The sequence below is a fragment of the Prinia subflava genome, chromosome 15 (genome assembly GCF_021018805.1).
Source record: "Prinia subflava isolate CZ2003 ecotype Zambia chromosome 15, Cam_Psub_1.2, whole genome shotgun sequence".
Taxonomy (NCBI): Eukaryota; Metazoa; Chordata; class Aves; order Passeriformes; family Cisticolidae; genus Prinia; species Prinia subflava.
The window spans coordinates 7,576,359-7,595,662 of record NC_086261.1 but is presented as its reverse complement, the minus strand read 5'-3'; the positions used below and the strand labels follow the sequence as shown (position 1 = coordinate 7,595,662).

General features: G+C 54.7%; 1 protein-coding gene across 2 annotated transcripts; it reads left to right on the top strand.

Moving 5' to 3' along the window:
• Window positions 1-6,164: 6,164 nt before the first annotated feature.
• MFGE8 (milk fat globule EGF and factor V/VIII domain containing) lies at window positions 6,165-17,286 on the top strand. 2 transcript variants are annotated; one of them, XM_063413007.1, is made up of 10 exons: window positions 6,165-6,404; window positions 9,873-9,998; window positions 10,259-10,384; window positions 10,888-11,001; window positions 11,427-11,608; window positions 12,012-12,167; window positions 13,054-13,198; window positions 14,026-14,228; window positions 15,473-15,628; window positions 15,906-17,286. In XM_063413007.1, the coding sequence occupies exons 1-10, from the start codon at window positions 6,314-6,316 to the stop codon at window positions 16,047-16,049; spliced, it is 1,443 nt and encodes a 480-aa protein (XP_063269077.1). In that variant the 5' UTR covers window positions 6,165-6,313; the 3' UTR covers window positions 16,050-17,286. The 2 variants fall into 2 exon arrangements, with proteins under 2 accessions (XP_063269077.1, XP_063269078.1); XM_063413008.1 differs by having other exon boundaries at window positions 6,168-6,404; window positions 14,044-14,228.
• The last annotated feature ends 2,018 nt before the right edge of the window (window positions 17,287-19,304 follow it).

The following is a 19,304-nucleotide window of genomic DNA, read 5'->3' as shown; positions in this document are numbered from 1 at the left end:
ACCCACATGTTTTCACTCTGTGTCTACTCTGGATGTCTGCAGCAAGAGTCACTGGTTTTGCTGCTGGGGCTCTCAGGGCAGCAAGCCATTGCCAGCTGGGGACATGTAGAGGGACTCAGAATTGGAGCTGCAGCTGCTTAACTCTCCAAGAGCACTGGGAGAATGCAGAATAGGTGGGATCTACTCTTATTAACTGATCTGTGCGGTAGGACAAGGAGGTGAGAGGGAACAGTGAAATGCGAAAATGCCTGGAGGGGGAGTTGATGGCAGAAGGCCATGGGTTCATGCTCTAATAAAGGCTCTGTTGGAGGCTGGACAAAGTAGTTGGTGTGATGGGAGATCCCAGTGAGAAGGAGAGGTGAGTGCAGAGGACATATGGAGTATAACTAACTGAATGCATGTTGTAAAAACATGTTAGTATAAACCTCCTGGCGGGGGGGAGAAACACTTGGGAGATTTTACAAGGGTCACACAACTAAGCACTAGGAAATACACCTTGGAGGAAATTTGTGAAGCAGATAGGGGAGATGGGTGGATACCCCTGCCCATCAGCCCACTCTTGTTTCTTCTAGGGAGCTCTTCACCACTCCAAACAGTGTGAATGGGAACTGCATGGAAACATCTGCAGATGTGCAGAGCTATCAGCTGGCTCCTTGCCTGGAAGTTGTTGTCGCTGCTGAGAGAAGAGGTAGCACAGCCCCAGGCAGCGTGCTCGGGGAGGACACAGCTGCCTGGCTGTCCCGTGGCATCCCCTGCTCCAGCCTCGTGTCCCCTTGGGTGCGTGCTGCCCCTGGGACTGGCTACGTGTGCTTCTCCATGGCCGGGCCGGACACCCTGACCAGGCAACAGCCCACTGAGACCATGGTGATGGCTCTGACAGATGGGATTCATTGAGGACACGTCTGGCTTGGAGCTTGTTTTTATTTCCTTTGGAGGGAAGGAGGAGCCATGGGAGAGGAGTAACTGAGTGGCTGAGCCGGCTCTCCTGGACACAGACCGTGGTGCCAAACAAGCTCTTGCTGCGGTTTCCGCTGCGGCTCTGGAGGCTGCAACCCAAGGGGCAGGAAGTGGTTGAGAAGGAGCTTCAACTGGTGTTCAAGCAGTGCAGGATTGATCCAGGATGGGAGAGAGACAGAATCATAAGGGGAAGGCTCTGATGGGTGATGGGATGAGGGGGATGTATGGCTCTTAGCCAGCAAAGGGCCTCCTGCAGCAGCTCCAGTGGAAGGCAGCAGTCACCAAGAACTGCCTTCCAGAGCAGAGGTCCTACAGGAGCCAACATCCTGCATCAGTGGTCACCAGCCTCTCCACCTAAGGACACAAGTGGCTCTAGATGACCTCTGAGAGCTGCTTTGGCCTGAGGGAACCAAGGGAATAAGGAGCTGCTTTTGAGGTGTGGTCACCCTGGATTCCCTCACAGGGTCAGGTGTCTGTGTGAGAGAGAGGAAGGTGTGCAGGGACTGGTGCTTTCCTCTTACATCAGCCATGGTTGTGGCTACTGAAGTGTGTTTTAGAAGGCCACAAATATGCTTCTCTCCAGGAAGAAGTGAATCGTAGAGTTGTGGCAGTTCTCCCCTTGCCTGCCAGATTCTGAGGAATCAGAGCAAGCAGGAGGTACAGAGAGGGTGGGATGGGCAGAGTTCAAACCATCTCATTATGCTACGAGATACAGAGATCAAAAGACAACTTTACAAATTAATAAGGCCTCCACCTGGGCAGAGCCTCTCTCGGCATGGATGGATGGGAGGGGAGTGTGCGGTAATGAGCAAACTGCCTCTTCTCCACCAGCCGGTAGGACAGGTTCTGGGCTCTTGCAAACAAACCCTGTGGTCCAGCTCATTAGAGTTCATTAGTGCTGTTCCATATTCATACAGCATTAGCGCCATCAAGCCCCGTGTTTAATCAGACTGTGAGCTTGCCTTAGGCCCTGCAGGCGTTGGAGGACCTTCCATCAAGCATATGCCAGAAGCACAGGCATCAAATTGGTGGCTTGAGTAAGGAAGGGTCTTGTGAATGTGGTAAGAGGATGAGGATCAGAAACCTGCCACAGAAACCTGGGTTATCAGAGGAACCTGGATAATAAAGCAATCAAGTATACAATTTAGTGCTTTGTGTCAAGGCAGGAGCTTTCAAAGAGCTTCCTGAAAAAGAACAAAAGAGCCATGGCTTATCTTCCTGTGGTATCTGCTTGGCGCTGGTCAGGCTGCTCCAGCTTCTAATCCATCATGAGTTTCTATTAAGCACCGTGGTGTACCATGGAGTGTGGGCTCCTGTTACAGGTTGGTGCTCCCAAGGAACAGGCTACAGATGGCAAGGCATGTCTGGGATGTGGACTGTGCCCCATCTGTGTCCTGGGCAGTGCTCTGAGGTGAGCACCACAGGGAACCATCACCACAAAGGGCTTTAATCCTGGCCTGAGGTCGATGCTAATCCATCATCAGTGAGGAGACAGGTATTTCCCAGGGTAATTCCTGCTGTAGCCCTTACAAATGACCTTTGGAAGTGGTGCTGTTACCACTGGCTGATTACCACCATGTGTGTAAGAGGCCAAGACTGCATGTCTAGCTTTTGGATGGCCAAAATAAAGGGAGATATGTCCTTCCCTCAAGTCCCTCCAGCCCCTGGTTTCCCATCTGCTAAATGAAGTTGAAGGCAACACCTTTTCTGCTGGAGATAAGCATGGATAAATCCTTAAAGACTGCAAAGGATTCAGCGAGGGGGGTTATATAAAGGTGCTTATATTAAGTACCTTACACAGACTCACCATCTCTAAGCTGGGTATAATCTTGTTTATTTAGGTTAGAGCAAAGGACTTGAAGTTAAACTGGCTGGAATCTCATCTGAGCTCCGACAGGATCAACAGTGGGCAGCAGAGCAAAACCAGGGCATGGTGCTGCCCTTTGCCTTCTTCCTTTTAAATCAGAACCCTTCAGATATCCTGAAGGGCTCTCAGTATCCTTATGGAACTTTCCATGCCCCAAGGATATTCAGTATCTAGGTTTTTTTGATTAGTCCTGAAGTTCCAGATTCCTAAACATTAGCATCCCTAAGTGTACAGCCTGTGTTTAAAGAAACTGTTGCCTTTTTGGTGGAAAGGGCAGAGAGTGTGGAAGCCTTTTGTTCCTCAAGAAACTAAACAGAGAAGTTTGGCTACATGCGAGGATTGTCCCAGCCAGTGGATGTCTTTGTCAGCTGTTGGAAACCACGCGCTGCTAGGCCAGTGGGCAGTGACGCTGGCTGGGGCTGCAGGAGGTTAGAGATGCTGGCACAAGCCCTTGGTGATCCTGTTAGAGGGATTAAGAGCAGACTGGGGCTTAATCCACTGCTATGGTGCCACAGATCGTTTCTCCTTCCCACTCGGAGTGGCTAACACGTGTGGCAGGATGGGAGGCTCGATCCCACACGGCAGGAAACTTTCCCAGGACCTGTGCTGTTGCCTGAACCACAATTTTCGACTCTAAAAAAGAGTTGTGCCAGTGAAGGATGGGTTCTACCTCTGTCAGGGATATTTTGGGGGCTCTCAAAGCTGGGGTGAGACAGGAAAATCATATTGCAAGGAGTGTTGTGGGAGTATTTTGGGTGGGTAATCCCCCTGGGGTGTAACAGCTGACTTTTGAGATAGACCTAAGCCAGTGAACTTTTTACAGAACAGATTGTTTAAACAATAGGAGCTGCTGCCTAAAAAAAGATCTATTCAAGGGCTGAGCAGGACTTTGCTGAGGGTGGAGGGGCATCTTTGCTGCCTGATTGTGGTGAGGAGAGGTCTTGTGAGTTTCTGAGAGGGAGTGGAGGGAAGGAACATGAAACTGTGCTGATACCAAAGCTGTCACTGCACATTTATCAGCAGTGAGATGCACTCTGGTCAGTTTTATGACAGATGGGGGCTTTATGCTTGGGCAGGGGATCACCTGTGTATTGCTCACCTCTCTTATTCACAGGACAACACCTTTGTAGAAGCTGGGAAATAAATAAGATTGCATCAGAGAAATGCATGGCTCCATCTTCATCTATTTTCCTCTTTATCACCCCAGCTACAGGAACCAGGCTATCTGCTATCAGCACAGCTTGGAAAGGGTTACACACAGCAGAATCTGGCAGATCTCCCTTCAGAAGAAACCAAACCCAGTGGTAAATACTGCAATAGCAAGGCCTAAGTAGTCCCTGCAGAAGGGAGTGAAATTACGCCTGACCTTCGACCTACCCAGCTCTTTCAAGTAGAGCCATCCCTTGCAAAAACTTGGCGGCTGTAGGCGCCCGGGCGTGGTGTTTGCCTGTGGGAGCTGTCTCTGCTCCTCATTTCTTCCCTGTCCTTGACAGGTTGCTCTTCTCTCTTCTCTGCTGCCCATGTCCAGAGCTTCCCTGTGCCCACTGGGACAGCAAAGACACTTCCCAAGTGTAGTTTCTCATGGGATACCCCTCTCCATTGCAGGTCTCCATTCAAAGAGCCACTGGTACTTGCAGGAAGCACTGTCCCTGTGGAGAGCACTGTTCCATCTGGCCTCCACAACTCGCTTTTTAATATCCTTTCCCATGCACGTTCCTAGGACATTGGCATTCATGCCTCTGGGGACAGAAAGAAAACATTCTGCTTTCTGTTTTTAGAGAGGCTGATCCTTTTTCTGCAGCTCCCTTTGGGTCTTGCATTCTCTCTGAGACTAATCCAGGCAGTAACCCCTCAAAAGACTGAACAAACACCCTTGTCCTAGTTGCTTGTGCACAGCCCTGGGAATCTTGCCCTGTGCTCTCCTCCTCCTGACCTTGTTTTCCTCGGAACACCACAGCAGTAATTACCCTGAGGTTGAAGGGTTATTCGAAAGCATGTACTGTGTCTTATGTGCTCCCTCCTTTCCAGCTGTTGTTTCTCCCTACACCGGAGTTAAACTCTACCTGGAGGTTTCTTTGTGTTGTTACTAATTTAGGGAAACACCAGCAGCGAGGGTGGTGGGTGTGGGTGGGGATACGTGTCCAGTTCCATGTGTTTCTCATTCTCTGGTGCCCTGAGAAGTCGGCAGCGCAGCAGGGTGGCTGGACCTGCCACTGGGTATCTCCCTGGGGTGCCACTCTCACTCTGGATGCTCTCATGGGCACCGGCTGTGTCTGACAAAGGAATTAGCTGGACACTGGAGTGGAGGCGGGAAGACTGGTCAAAGTGCATGGCATGCAGCTGGACTGCCCAGCTCACGGATGGCTGCGTGGCTGCATTGCCCAAGGTGGAAATGTAGCAACACTCGAGCAGAGTCAACACATAAATATGAGCAGCCCGAGTGTCTGAGGTGGCTTAGTTAATGCTGAAATGGAGGGGTTTGCAAGATGAGATAAAATCAGCTACACGTTTAGGAGGAGGAGGAGTGTTTGGAGTGGATTTCCATTACAAGGTCAAATGATCCAGCATTCCTGTGCTGTGCAGTGCTCTTTTCCAAAGAATTTGCTGCTGAATATGGATTTAGCCTGAATATACTTTAGCCTTCCAGGACTAAATATGTTTCTGCCTTCCAGGGCAGAGCTCCCCACAGGGCACCAGTTCCTCACAAGAGCATGGCTGGGCTTTTCCAGCTTTTGGTGGCTGGGCACAGCTCAAAAAGGAGCTGGTTTGTGGCCAGACCAGCGGAGCTGTGGTGCAGTGCTTTGGGCAGAAAGCTGTAATGTCACTCTGAATCCTTTTCACATATTCACTGGACCTGGTTGCAAGCTTGCTGCTAGTTAGGAGGAACTCAGGGAAACCCCATGCCACTGGCATGCTGGATGACAAGGATGGCACAGGGCACTAGTGTTCACTGTCAATCGAAGCCCTCTCCAGCTTTCATCCCACCCAGGGAGAGAAAAGTAGGATTTGTGCTGCAAAACAGCTTTTCCTTTGCCAAGCGCTGGCAGCCCCCAGTACATTCCGGTCCAGCTCTGCACCCTCTGCCTGCCAGCCAGGGCCAGGAGCCATGGGCACTGCCAGGCTCAGGGAGTCCCTACCGACCACCCGAGGGCCAGGATCTGAAACATCAGCGTGGCCGCGGTGCCTCTCACTTCCAGAGACACCTTTGCTGCCCTGCTGCCCGTGCTGCCCGCACCCCGGGGGCGCGGAGCCTGGGCCGGGCCGTGCCCCGCCGGCGGGGCCGGGCCCGCCCCGGGGGCGGGCGGCGGAGCACGTGGGGCCGCGCCGGGCCGGGCCGGGCTGAGTCACTGCCCGCCCCGAGCCCCGCGGCGGAGCCGAGCCCAGCGGAGCCGAGCCCAGCGGAGCCCCGCGGAGCCCAGCGGAGCCGAGCCCAGCGGAGCGCCTGGCCGGGGAGCGCACGGCACGGCTCGGCGCGGCTCGGCACGCAACATGAGGGAGGCTCGGCTGTTTCGGGCGCCTCGGCTGTTTCGGGCTCTGCTCGCCGTATCGGTGGTGTTCCCGCTGCTGCTGCTCGTGTCCGGTGAGTGCCGGGGAGCCGGGATTCCGGGGAACCGGGGATCGGGAGTGCCGGGGAGCCGGGATTCCAGGGATCTGGGGTATTGGGAACCCGGGGTTCGGGGGATCCAGCGTGCAGGGAAACCTGTGTGCCAGGGAGGCTGGAATGCGAGGGAGCCGGAGTGGTGGGGATTTGGAGTGCAGGGCTGTCCGGTGTGCAGGGATTCCGGGGTGCGGGGCGGTCCGAGGCACAGGGCAGCCAGCGTGCAGAGGATCTGGAGTGCAGGGTTGCCTGGTGTGCAGGGGACCCGCGGTGCAGGAGAGGGTGAGTTTATGGGGGTGCAGAATACAGCCCGGAATGCTGGGGATGTGGGGTGCAAGGGATGCGGGCTGTAGGGGTTGAACGGGGTGCAGGGGTTGTCTGATCTGTAAGGGAACACGAGATGCTGGGCATCCGCGGTACCGGGGATCTGGGACGTGTGGCGAGAGGATCTGGGGTCAGGGTGAGTGGGTCCAGGCTGCGGTGCGGGTTGCAGGGCACGCAGTGCGAGAGGCCGTGCAGCCCCAGGGCTGCTGCTGCAGGAGCGGAGGGTCTCAGGTCCACGGTCCCTTCTCTCGAGTCGAGAGTCTCTCAGCCGGCTGTCCGGTGCTTTCAGGCTCAGATAACCGTGCTCGCAATGTAAACAGCGTCCCTGGGACCGCCTGGTACTGCGCACCCAGCTGGCCCGGCCAGGACAACCCCGGGAGCAGCAGCTCCATCATAACCCCGTGGGTCATGCCTGGGGCGCTTGGCTCCAAAAGGGATGGACGAGAACAGGGAAATGGGGAGCAAAGCCTAAGTGCAGACTCCAGGTCAGGGGACAAAGGGCAGCAGGGAGGGGTGAGGAAGGCCTTGCTTATGTTTGTTCTCCCTGGATGGCTGAGGTGCCCTTTTTGCCCTCCCGAGACCTGACCTCCCCCAGCCCCGCTGGGATGAGCTGTCCCAGTATTTGGAGGATGTTATTTTTGCCTTCCAGCCAGCCTGTGGGTTCATATAAGCAAACATTTCCAAAAGCAGTGGTTGATCTTTGTTGCCTCGGTTCCTGAGTGTTCAGCCTGTGACAGCTCTGTCCCTAACTGGAGAAAAATGTGTGTGTGGAGGATGAAGATGCTGAACAGCTCTGAAACCAGGCCTGAAACAGCCCAGAAACAGGAGCATCCAAAACTGCTTGCTACAGTGGAAAAAGTGACCTGTGTGCCTCACTGCTAGGCAGGGGGCTGGCTACCAACACCCACCACGTAAGGGATTATTCCTGGGAGGGGATAAAAGGGAGTCCAGTTACTTGCAATAAATGAAGTATAAAACTTGGACCCCTCCAGCCCCAATCCTGGGAGGAGACCTTGGTTCTTTATCACACCCCAGACACTCCTGATGCTGGGGAGCACCCGTTCCTCGACACTCTGTGCCCAGGGAAGCAGCCGCCTCCCACTGTTGAACAGAAGTAGCTCAGTCTGTGCAGCCTTGACTGGCTGCTGGGAGACATCCTTGGGATGGGCTGGATGGATGTGCCCAAGGCCTGTGGGGGGGTGGAGGGGCATGGGGCAAAGGCATCCCCACGTATCAGCAGGAGCCCTCTCCTCCCATGCTGTAGCTCAGGGCAGCGCATTGATGGAGCATGAGGTCATGCAGAACAGGCAGAGCAGCACAGGCAGTGACTTGAACTGGTGCCCGAGTTTTCCTGCCTCCTGAGGCTGGGCTAAGGGAGCTGCAGCATCCTTATGGAAACCTCCACCTGATGCTGGCCTGCCTGCCACCAGCGTGTACCCTACGCATGAGGAGTGTCAGGAGGAGTAGGATTAACTTGGAGTCCTGCTATTAAAGGACTAATGAGTAGGAGTTCATTGAGTAGTAGCTTAGGCAAATGAGAACTGCGTTGTTTGGTGTGGGTCTGGGCAGTGAGCCCACAGCTCATCAACTTCCACCTTCCCCAGGTCATGCAGATAGTGAAGGGTTATTCCTAGGTCTCCAGCTGTGTTCAGCCCTTGTTCTGACTTCCGCAGCATGGCAGAGAAATGCCTGGCATCAAGGGATGTGCTGTCCTGTTTGACGAGGAGTTACTGAGGCTTTCAGCCAATCCTGTGGAAATCTGGTCTAGGTTTATGGAACCTTGCTGCCTGGCAGCTTTTAGGCAGAATAAATTGAGGGTGGGAGGAATTTCAGCCCAGCTCTTGCAATCTGATTCAGCCCTGCAATGGGCGTAGAGGGTTGGAGGGTACAGGGGGTTGACATCATTCACTTCCCTCCTCAGCAGGACAGGGTGGGGAAAAGAAGGAAAAGATCCAGAGTGGGTCCTTCCCATGGGTCGCAGTTATTCATGAACTGCTGTGGTGCAGGTCCTTTCCATGAGATACAGTCCATGAGGAAGAGACTGCTCCAGCCTGGAGTCATCTGTGGGCTGCAGTGTGGATATCTGTGCCCCTGTGGTCCTCCACAGGCTCCAGGGAGACAGGTCTTCTCCACAGGCTGCAGTAGAATCCCTGCTGCTGCACCTGGACTACTTCCTTTCCTTCCTTTTTCTCTGCCAGGGGTGTCTGCAGGGCTGTTTCTCTCACATTTTTCTCACTCCTCTTCTTCAGCTGCTGCACAGTGTTTTTTACTTTACCTTGGATATATTATCACAGAAGCAAGCCTAGTGTTGGTGATGGGCAATAGCTTTGAGCAGCAGAGGGTCTGTTTTGGCATTGAGTGGGACTGGCAGTCTCCAGCATGGGAGCAGCTCCAGTTGTCCTCTTTGAGCCACCTTTGCAGCCCTCTGGCACCACCACCTTGCCACGTAAACCCTACACCGTGACAGATGCTGGAGATGGATGAACAGGCAGGGAAGATGGTGCAGCCCCACCAGCTCCCTGGGGGAACCTCCCTGTGAGCCAGGGCTGCCTTGTGGGAGCTGCTGGGAGAGTGATGGAGGTCTGGCAGGCGTCCTGCAGAGAGGGACCTTGTGCTTCCTCCCTGCGTGACTCCAGCATCTGGGAACTGAGGCATGTGAGCTCCCCCTACAATGATTTTTTTTGGTGTTGTTGTAAGTACAAACTTACACTAGCAAAACCCAGCAACAGCACCAGCCCCATTCCCTTGAATCCTCCTGTGTTTCTCATGCCTGAGCGAGCCTCAACCTGGACACTCATATTTCCCAGCCAAGTGTCAAAAACATTTAGTGCACCAAGACTTGAGTTTCCCATGTACTCACTTTATCAGATAGCATCCATAAACCTCTTTTTTAATGTGCCAGCACAGGGCAGGTCCTTGCTGCTGGTTATGCTCCCAGTCTCAAGCATTTGAATGCCAGCAGCCCTGTGCAATGTCCAGCAGCCTGTCCCTGCCAGATGCTCCCTTCCCTGGAAGATTTGCAGCAGACCAGTTCCTGCTGCTGGGCTGGGATGCCTCCTTGTGCGTGGGGCTCTGGTGGATGCTGCCTTAATGATAGTTTGCAGTGACATCTGGCTTTACTTCCAGGTGACTTCTGTGACGTGAACCACTGTCAGAATGGGGGCACCTGCCTGACTGGGATTAATGAGGCCCCCTTCTTTTGCATCTGCCCTGAGGGCTATGTTGGGATTGACTGCAATGAGACGGAGAAAGGTGAGGAGTTGACCCTTTCCCAGGTGCTCCATGTCAGCCAGGAGCCTTGCTGAGAGTTAGTCCTTGTCCTAGCTCGGCACTACTGGCCCTGGGGTTCAGTCCTTCTGATGGCTGATGGACACATAGAGCAGAGGTCTGAGTAGGGTTATGGTGATGGGATCCACTTGGGAGGAATGCAATTTCTATGGGGAGTGGAAGCCCACTGGATGCTCGTATTTTTCACCTGTGCCTATATTGCTGTTGTTTTTCCCCTTCCCCAGGGCCCTGCCACCCCAATCCTTGCCACAACAATGGTGAGTGCCAGCTGGTCCCAAACCGGGGTGACGTCTTCACTGACTACATCTGCAAGTGCCCTGCAGGGTACGATGGAGTGCACTGCCAGAACAGTGAGTACAGCTGGGGGCAGGCAGGGCAAGCTTGTCCACTGAGAGCTTGGGGACCCCTCGGGTGAGAACTGGGCAGTGTGTACAGCTGTGACTGTGTGGGGCACCAGGCTGTGCCAGGGATCATGGCTTGTTTTGGAGCTTGCAGGGTGGAGGGAAGGACCGTGGTGTGAGGACAGCTTATGTTTGAGACTTGCTTTGCTTCTCTGGAGGGACTTGGTGCCTCAAGTAATAACACAAGGGGTGCCTCAAGGCTCAGCCTGCTCCATGCAGGTTCCCAGCCTTGATGTGACTCTGTGTCCTGGTGCACCTGCACTCAGTGGGGACATGGTGTCGACGAGCCCTTGGGTTAGAGCTTCAACCTGGGCCACCCCATCATCAGTAACCCTGCCATGGCCCCTGTTCAGGGGAAGCCTACCCCTCTTCTCGCTGCACTGAATGAAGGGGTCTTCTCTCCAGGACTGGTTTTGGAATTGTCTCCTGAGCTCCTCCTCCCTCTCTCCTAGACAAGAACGAGTGCTCCTCCCAGCCTTGCAAAAATGGAGGCACCTGCCTGGACGTGGACGGTGACTACAGCTGCAAATGTCCTTCTCCATTCTTGGGGAAGACCTGCCACGTCCGTAAGTCTTTGCCACCAACTGTACTGAATTCCCTTTCCCTCCTGTTCCCTTCTGTCTGTCCCTCATTGCCAGGAGGGCTCTCACCATCCTAAATACTGGTTTAGGGCATCTGGAGGGCAGCTGTGGCTGCGCTTAAAGCAAGCAGGCCTGGTCCTAATGGAGGGAACATTCTCAGAAATGTGCTTTCTCCTCTCTGGAGTGCCCCAGGAAGGCCCTTTCTCCTCCAGACCTCTGTGCTGTGAGGGGGACTGATGGATACTGTGGTTTTGGCTGAGGGATGAGGAGAGGACACCTTGGGGACAGCCTGCCCCTAGAGCAGGAGAGCTTCCCTCTCCTGCGCTGTCCCCAGACAACAAAAAAATGACCCCTAGTTCTGCTCCCTGGTTACTGTCTCTCTTTGATCCTGATCTCTCCTCTGCCCCCAGGCTGTGCTGTTCTCCTGGGCATGGAAGGAGGAGCCATCTCTGATGCCCAGCTCTCAGCATCCTCTGTCTACTACGGCTTCCTTGGCCTCCAGCGCTGGGGGCCAGAGCTCGCCCGCCTCAACAACCACGGCATAGTCAATGCCTGGACCTCCAGCAACTATGACAAGAGCCCCTGGATCCAGGTACCTGTGGCAGGAGTGGAATGCCAGCCCAGAGAGCAGTCCAGCAGCCATGACTGATCTTGCAGTGCTGCTGTCATGGGATTTCACTGCTCCTGGTGGCAAATGTGGGGCTAAATATCTGCATCAAGCTGCCACCCAGGGGCATCTTGGGATGTGCCTGGAGGAGGCAAGTCCATTGGAGGAAGATGGGACATGGGTTGATGATCCACTTTGCTCTGCCCAACTTGGGATGCAAGGCTGGAGGGATGGAGAGCTTCCTCCACACGGGAGTTCCAGCACCCTGAGCAGCCCCTTTCCTTATCCCAATGCCCACCCTCCCACAATGACTTGGTGGTCATGGTGGATGCAAGGGCTGTGCATCCCATCCTCACTGCACCCCCTCGTTCTCTTCTCCCCTCCACAGGCCAACCTGCTGCGGAAGATGCGGCTGAGCGGGATCATCACGCAGGGCGCGCGCCGCGTCGGGCAGCAGGAGTTTGTCCGCGCCTACAAGATCGCCTACAGCCTGGACGGGAGGGAGTTCACCTTCTTCAAGGATGAGAAGCAGGCTGTAGACAAGGTGGGCTGCTGTGCTCTGTGTGGGGGATGTCCCAGCTCCCCCCATCCAGTGCTGCTGTGGCTGCTGAGGTGGCTGTGAGCTGCACCCCTGTGTGTGGGAAAGTGCTTTTGACCTGGGGCATAGCTGTGCTGGGAATTGATGGGAACTATCCTAGCAGCAGGATGGCACAGGCAGTTCCAGTGCCAAGCAATACTCCCTGTGTCTCTTTAATTGACCATAATAAGCATAACCAAAGAATCAGCACTGACTTATTTAAGTCATTCAGATAGTATCTTTATCACTGACACACTGTGGGAACTGGGCTTGGTCTGGGAGTGCTACTGAGCAGCTTGGATAGCTGGGTGTTGTATCTGCAGCGAGCACTAGCTGACACCATGTCTCTCAAAGCTGGAATATTATATATTGCAGCACTCTCTGCTCCCAGTTCTTTGTGGCAAGTGTCTCCTGCTGGCTTTCTGAGCATCCAGGAAACGGTTGGGAGTATCTGCTTTGCTTTAAAAAAATCGAAAAATTCCTCTTGTTTCTGCAGCAGTGGAAAAAGTGCATAAACCACAATTTGATTCTATTTATTATGTTAAAAAGAAAGAAGCAAGCTACCTCTGTGCTTGTCATGGTTTGAGGAGCATTGTGGTACTGGGAGTGGGTGTTGCTGCATGTGTGGCTCTGTGGGGGTGAGGATGAAGCAGGGAATGTTGCAAAGCTCTGTTAGAGTGTTGGAGCTCCTCCAAGGTCCTGCACTGTTCCAGGGCACAAAAACATAGCCCAGTTTCCCCCTCTCTGCTCTTTTGCCATTGGCAGTGCTGAGATCTCTCTGTCTGCTGTGCAAAGGATTTGATACAGGAGACTGTGGGAGAGCTGGGGCACTGAGCCCTGACCACTGTTGCAGGTTTTTGAGGGGAACAGCGACTATGGTACAGTGCAGACCAACATGTTCAACCCTCCCATCACGGCCCAGTTCATCCGCATTTACCCCGTGATGTGCCGCCGTGCCTGCACGCTGCGCTTCGAGCTCATCGGCTGCGAGATGAACGGTAAATGTCCCTCCCTGGGGCTGCAGGGCAGGGGGTGACACGGGGCAGGGCATCACCCCTTGGCCTGCTTCTGATCCCACAGGACAAGGGATTTGTCGGTGCTTGTTTTTCCTCAAGCTGATGCCTGGAAATACCCAGGGTTGTGTTTGGGCAGCACAAGCCGTTAATCCCATCGGCTCAGCCAGCTCGAGCTGCATTCTCACACTGCTAACACCTTCCCAAGCCAGGAGTTCTTACTGTTTCCCCTCCTCATCTGAGCTGTGAACCCACTGCTTTTCCTGCTGGAGAGCTTGAAAAGCAGCAGAGGATCAAAGTCCTCTGGGAAATGTAAGGGATCATCAGCCTGAGCCCTTTCCCTGTGTCTCCTGCATTCCTGCCCTGCAGCACATCCCTGGGAACTGAGTGGGACTCGCGTGTCGCTGTGGGAGTGGGATGTTCTGGGGGCTTGGGTCCTGTCCTGCTGCTGCGTGGGTGTGGTGCCATCCATGCTTTTGGCTGGGGATATCTTTGCGTTGCTCTTTCCACATCCTTCTCTTCCTCCTGCCAAAGCTTTCTGTGGTCCAGGGCTGGGCTGTGCTGTGCTGTGGGGACATCTACTCATCCCTGCAGCAGGAGGCACTGTGGGCCAGGGAATAGCTGGGAGCTAAAAATCCCGGGAAAAGGCAGCCCTGCGCATCTGCCGAGCATTTCCTTGCCTGGCTCTGATGCTGCTCCAGGCAGTGGAATGAGAATGTGGGGATGGCTTCTGACAGGTCTGCAGGGTTTTGCTTGCAGCCATGCAGTTGTCTCTTTCGTTTTCACTGCCTGTGTATACTGTTGTGTTACAGTGTATTTCAACACGGCAGGTTGCTCGGAGCCTCTGGGCATGAAATCCCGCCTCATCTCCGACCAGCAGATCACAGCCTCCAGTGTCTTCAAGACCTGGGGCATCGATGCCTTTACCTGGCACCCTCATTACGCTCGCCTGGACATGACAGGCAAAACCAACGCCTGGACAGCCCTGAAAAACGACCAGTCTGAGTGGCTGCAGGTGGGTCTGTGATCTCTGCAACCTCATGTCTCCTCACCAGCTCCTCCAGCTGTGCCTAGGGCCACCTCCTGTTTCAGGGTGGCTGGAACAGCTGGGTTGGTGTGGCCAGAGCCCTGTTGTGAGTCACAAAGTCCAGCAATGCTCTCTCTGAGCAGGGATCACAGGGGCAGGTCAGGATGACACCACAGCCAGAGGTTTTAACAGCAGTCCTGGAGCTCTGGGTCAGAATCAGTGCCCATAGGGACAAAGTAGTGCACTTCTGTCTCACCCCATGAGGAAATGCCATCCCAGCCTGGAGTGACCATCCCAACACCCCCTGGCTGCCCAGAACACCATGTTTCTGTTTTGCAGGAAAAAATCAGGCTTGCTTTTCTCTTCCCAGTCTGGAATAGAAACAAATAGTTTTGACATTTCCTTCTCAGTTTCCTTTCCTCCCCTGTTTTTGTACTTTTCACATGATTCCATGACATAATAGGACAAAGCAGTTTAGATATTTGTCCCACTTTTTATTTGGGAAGTGATTGAAAGCAGCTGCCTCACAACTCTAAATAAACCAGCTTATCGAGATGTTGGCTGTTGACAGGGTCGGGATGACACACTGAGTTGGGCTGTTGCACCACAGACTGCCTGTTTGTGTATGTGTATATAGATTTACATGTACACTCAGGATTTATGCAAATTGTGTAGCTGGAACTGCCCTCTATGAGCATGAAAACAGAACTAAATAATGAGGCTTTCAGCTCCTTTGGTGGTTTATCCTGTAATGTGCCAGCAGCAGCAAACGCAGTGTGGCAGAGTAAAGAGAATAGAAACCGCCTCACTTAGAACCCAAATGTCAGATTGTGTTGAACTACATGTTTTCTCAGGCAGAATTACTTTCCAGTGGAAATGCATTTCCTCTGTGAATCCTGTATTTTTTTTTTGAATCAAGATTTTTTGCTGTCCTTCCCACAACTGATGTTTCCGGCAAAAAATGTGGAGTTGGCAGGGGTGGGCAAGGGAGCTGAGATGGGTTTGTGCCCACTTTTGGTTGCTTTGAGGGATGCTGTGAGTGTTGAAGGATCAAATATTTCACAGTTGTAGTTTATGATTTGTCTGGCCTTGGCATGGGGGTCGAGTGGTGTTTTCTCCATTCTTGACCCCCTGAGGGCCAGCTTTTTCTGGCTGCCTCTGGAGCATGGAGTGTGCTGTAGGGTGGGAGCATTGCTCCTGCAAGGAGCTGTGACGAGCCTTGTCTCTTCCAGATTGATCTCCGGGACCAGAAGAAGGTGACAGGCATCATCACACAAGGAGCCCGTGACTTTGGGCACATCCAGTATGTGGCAGCCTACAAGGTGGCCTACAGTGACAACGGCATGGACTGGACCCTGTACCGGGATGCCCGGACAAACAACACCAAGGTGGGTGTGGGGAGGGCAAAGTGATTTCCCAGGGCTCAGATATGCCATGGTGGGGAGGGATGAGTGGTGGGGCTGAGGTTACAGAACCACAAAAATATTCTGAGTTGGAAGATACCCACAAAGATCATTGCATCTGACTCCTGGGCCTGCACAGGACGCCCCAAGAGTCACACCATGAGAGTGTTCTCCAAAGGCTTCTTCAGCTCTGTCAGTCAGTGCTGTGACTGCTGCCCTGGGCTCCTGGCAGCACTGACTGATACCCGCCTTTCTCCTCTAGATCTTCCAAGGCAACAGTGACAACTACTCCCACAAGAAGAACGTGTTCGATGTGCCCTTCTATGCCCGCTATGTGCGCATCCTGCCCGTGGCCTGGAACAACCGCATCACCCTGCGCGTGGAGCTGCTGGGCTGCGACGAGTAGGCGCGGGGAAGGAGGACGGGGCTGCTCTTCCCCGCTGCCCAGCCTGCACCCTGCCTGCCCCTGCCCGCTCCTGCTCTGCCCTCACACCCCCCTCTCCGTGTCCCCACATTCAGGAGGTGGCCAAGAGGGCTCCCCTGCCCCACGGTGGTGCTGGGGCTGCAGCACTGCGCTTGACGGGGCCCTTGCAGGTGGGATGTGGGGACGGCACCTGTCCTCGTGCTGCTCCAGACAGGGCTGAGATCCCCTCCTGCAACTGGGACTTTCCTGGGGACACCATCCTGCAAATGAGGCCTTGCTGGGGGACCCTGTCCTGCAACCAGGGCTTGGCTTTATCTTCTCAGCTAAGTCTGGGGACAAATTTTCTCCTTGCTTCTGCTTCCAGCAGAGAGGCTGCAGCCAGTGGCAGTCCCTTGCCTGAACTGTGTCTTGGAGCTCAGCAGCTTTCAGGGTCTTAGGGCAGGCTCCCCTGGCTTGCAGCCTCCGACGTCCCTCCTGCTCCCTGCTTGTCTGCAAGCAGGAGCTGTGAAAATCCTCTGAAAAAGCTCAGCTGTTGTCCCCTGCCCATTTTGCCAGGCCCTGAGTCTCCTTGCCTGCGATGTCAGCACCACATAGTGCGAGTGGAGTGATGAGATGGCTCCTGTCAAGAGGCACCAAATCCCCACTGGCGGTCGCTCTACCTGCTGGGCACTCTGGCAGGCACCACAGCAGGCATTTTGGCAGGCACTGCCCATTGCCCTCCTGGGATGCCAGCTTCAGCAGCCTCCCAAGTCTCAGCATTGCCATCATCCCCAGCTTACTGCAGTTTGGGGTGCCTGGCTGTCCCTTGTCCTCAGAGCCCAGTGGTGACCAGGGGAACTACGATCTGGTAGTGAGAAGAGGTGGTTTGTAGCCACAAGGATGTGGAGAAAAGATGGGAAAGGTGGCAGTTAAACCACCCAAATGCAGTGGGCAGAGAGGCGTGCCATGACCCTTTTTGTAACCTGATTTTTTTCCCTTTACATGGGGTGGAGGGGAGCCTCTTGCAATGCTCGAGCCCTTGGGATTAGCAGTAGGAGATGAGTGAGAGGCAGGTGGGAGCATGGGCAGGCTGTCCCTGCCTGCTGGGATGTGAAGCAGCCGTGGGGCTGGGCTGGCAGTGGGTTCACTTTGGCAAGGGCCAAGGGAGCCCGGGTGGGATGGCAGTGATGGCCCCACTCTGGGGTGTCTCTGACAGTATTAAAACCAGCTGAAACTTTGGGATGTTGGCTCTTCTGCTCTGTGCCTCCCCAAAAGCCATCTCCCAAAGCCCGACTGGCCTGGTGATCCTCCAGGATTCCCTCTGAGCCCCTCTACTCCTCCATCCTGGGGGGTGGCCCTGGACCTCTCCTGCCTTCACAGACCCTCCTAGCTCCCTTCCCTGCCTGAAAAACAGGGTATTTCATGGCTCTGTGTGCATCTTTTTTCCCACTGTCTCCACCCTGTCGCAGCTGCTGGAGACTGCTCACAGCTGGCCAGGCGCGGCGGGATGGGACTTGGGGAGGGGAAGCCTCTATCAGCACCCCACACCCTGTGTCTCCTCCTTTGGCTTTGATCCTGGAGCAAATCCCCCAGCTTGGAGCTAGATCAGCTTTTACAGCCAAGTACACTCCCAGGGCTGGAGGGAGCTGTGAATTTTGCAAGGTCTACCTGCAGGGATGTTCCCAGCAGAGCCCTTTGGGGAGGGCTGGGGCATGGATGCTGCTGGAGCAGGAGATCTGCCTGCATTGAGGATGTGATCCCCTGTAGGGAAGGGGCATTGTGGTGAACAGGACAGAGGAGATTTGCTCATGTCCAGAATCTGCCACACTGGGCAGAGACCTCTGAAGTTGGCATGAATAGCCAAGCATCACCTATGTCTTACCACAGCTCACTGTCCCTGCAGCTCTGGACAATCTTCCTGCATCTCCTGCAGCCACCAGTGCACTGCTCAGCCAGGCATGTCCTCCTTGGGCCTTGCCTATGGGAGGTGGGCTCGTGCCTTGCCCTGGGAATGCCAGCTGTGGGCACCAGGAGTTGGGGATCTGCTTGTGAAGACCAGGCTGAGTTCATTGTGGTTGTGGCTGCAGCTGCCTGGTGACAAATAGCAGCCACAGCTAGAGCCAGGGACAGGGGGGACAGTCTGCCCAGTTCACCTCCAGACATGCCATCCTTATCATCGGGAAGCTGAGGCAGAGATAAGAGCAGTTCGCTTTGAGTCCAGCCAAGACAGCCGTGAGCCAGGGATATGGCAGAGGCTCCATGAGGAGGGTGATGGGAGCAGATGCTGCACATCAGAGTGGGGGATGCATCCTCAGCCCCTGGCTACTGCTTCCCCCTGCCCATTGCTACCCCCCAAGCAAGCCCCTCTGAGATTCTAAGCCCCTTCCCAGCCTTGTGGCATTTCCTTCATTCCCCGGAGCCCCAGGATGGGGGGACTGGGAGATCCAGAGTGCCCTCCGTGCCATTCACAGCCCCTCAGGGCTTGTCCCTGTCCCTCGGATGCTCTTCCCGGACGCGGCTGGGTTGCTGGGACAGCAGGAAGGCGGGATGACCGGCACGCTGCGGCACCCTGCTGCCTGCTGCCGGTGCTGCCAGCTGCTGGGAGCTGGTTCCTCAGGAAGCAGCCGTCGGGGAGAGCATCCTCTCACCACCACCCGGAAAGACCAGCACAGATCACAAGCTCCTCCATCCCACCAGGAATGTGAGTGTTCCTGCTGGAATCATCCTGTGCAAGCAGCATTTCATGGACAAATCTCTGGTGAGGCCACAGCAGAGCTGTCAGGCGCTGGCTTTGAAGACAGAGATGACACTTTTATGGCTCCCATTCAGCCAAATGCTCCTATTCATCCAGCCCTAAACATGTGCCCTAAACACGTGTTCCCAGGTCAGAGCTTCCCTGACCCTGCACAGCTTTGCTCAACGTGAAACCTGTGATCACGCCCAGGGTACCTCTCTGTAAAACAAAAAGAGGGTGAGAGGTGGAAAGGAATGAAGGAGATTTCTTATTCCTCAGGGACTGCTGGTGGCCAGATCCTTCCTCATGCTTCTGCTCCCTAGGAGGAGATGGAGAAATCGTTGGCCACATCCAGACAAGAGTTGTGGCCTAAGGTGAGCCAGGAGCTGTTGCTGAAAATAGGTGGCTGAAAGCATCCCTGTCCTGTTCCCTGCCGCTGCTCCCCTCATCAGGCGGGCCAGAGGATGGCTGCTGGCAGGCGCCATGGTGCAGGCAGTGCAGGACGCTGTGGGGCTTGTTCCTCG

What these genes read in the sequence shown, in the direction of transcription:
- MFGE8 (XM_063413007.1), top strand. Translation starts at nt 6,314, where the DNA reads ATGAGGGAGGCTCGGCTGTTTCGGGCGCCTCGGCTGTTTCGGGCTCTG. An exon ending in ACAAGAGCCCCTGGATCCAG is followed by an intron (nt 11,609 to 12,011) that starts GTACCTGTGGCA and finishes TCCCCTCCACAG; the next exon opens with GCCAACCTGCTGCGGAAGAT. An exon ending in CCCGGACAAACAACACCAAG is followed by an intron (nt 15,629 to 15,905) that starts GTGGGTGTGGGG and finishes TTTCTCCTCTAG; the next exon opens with ATCTTCCAAGGCAACAGTGA.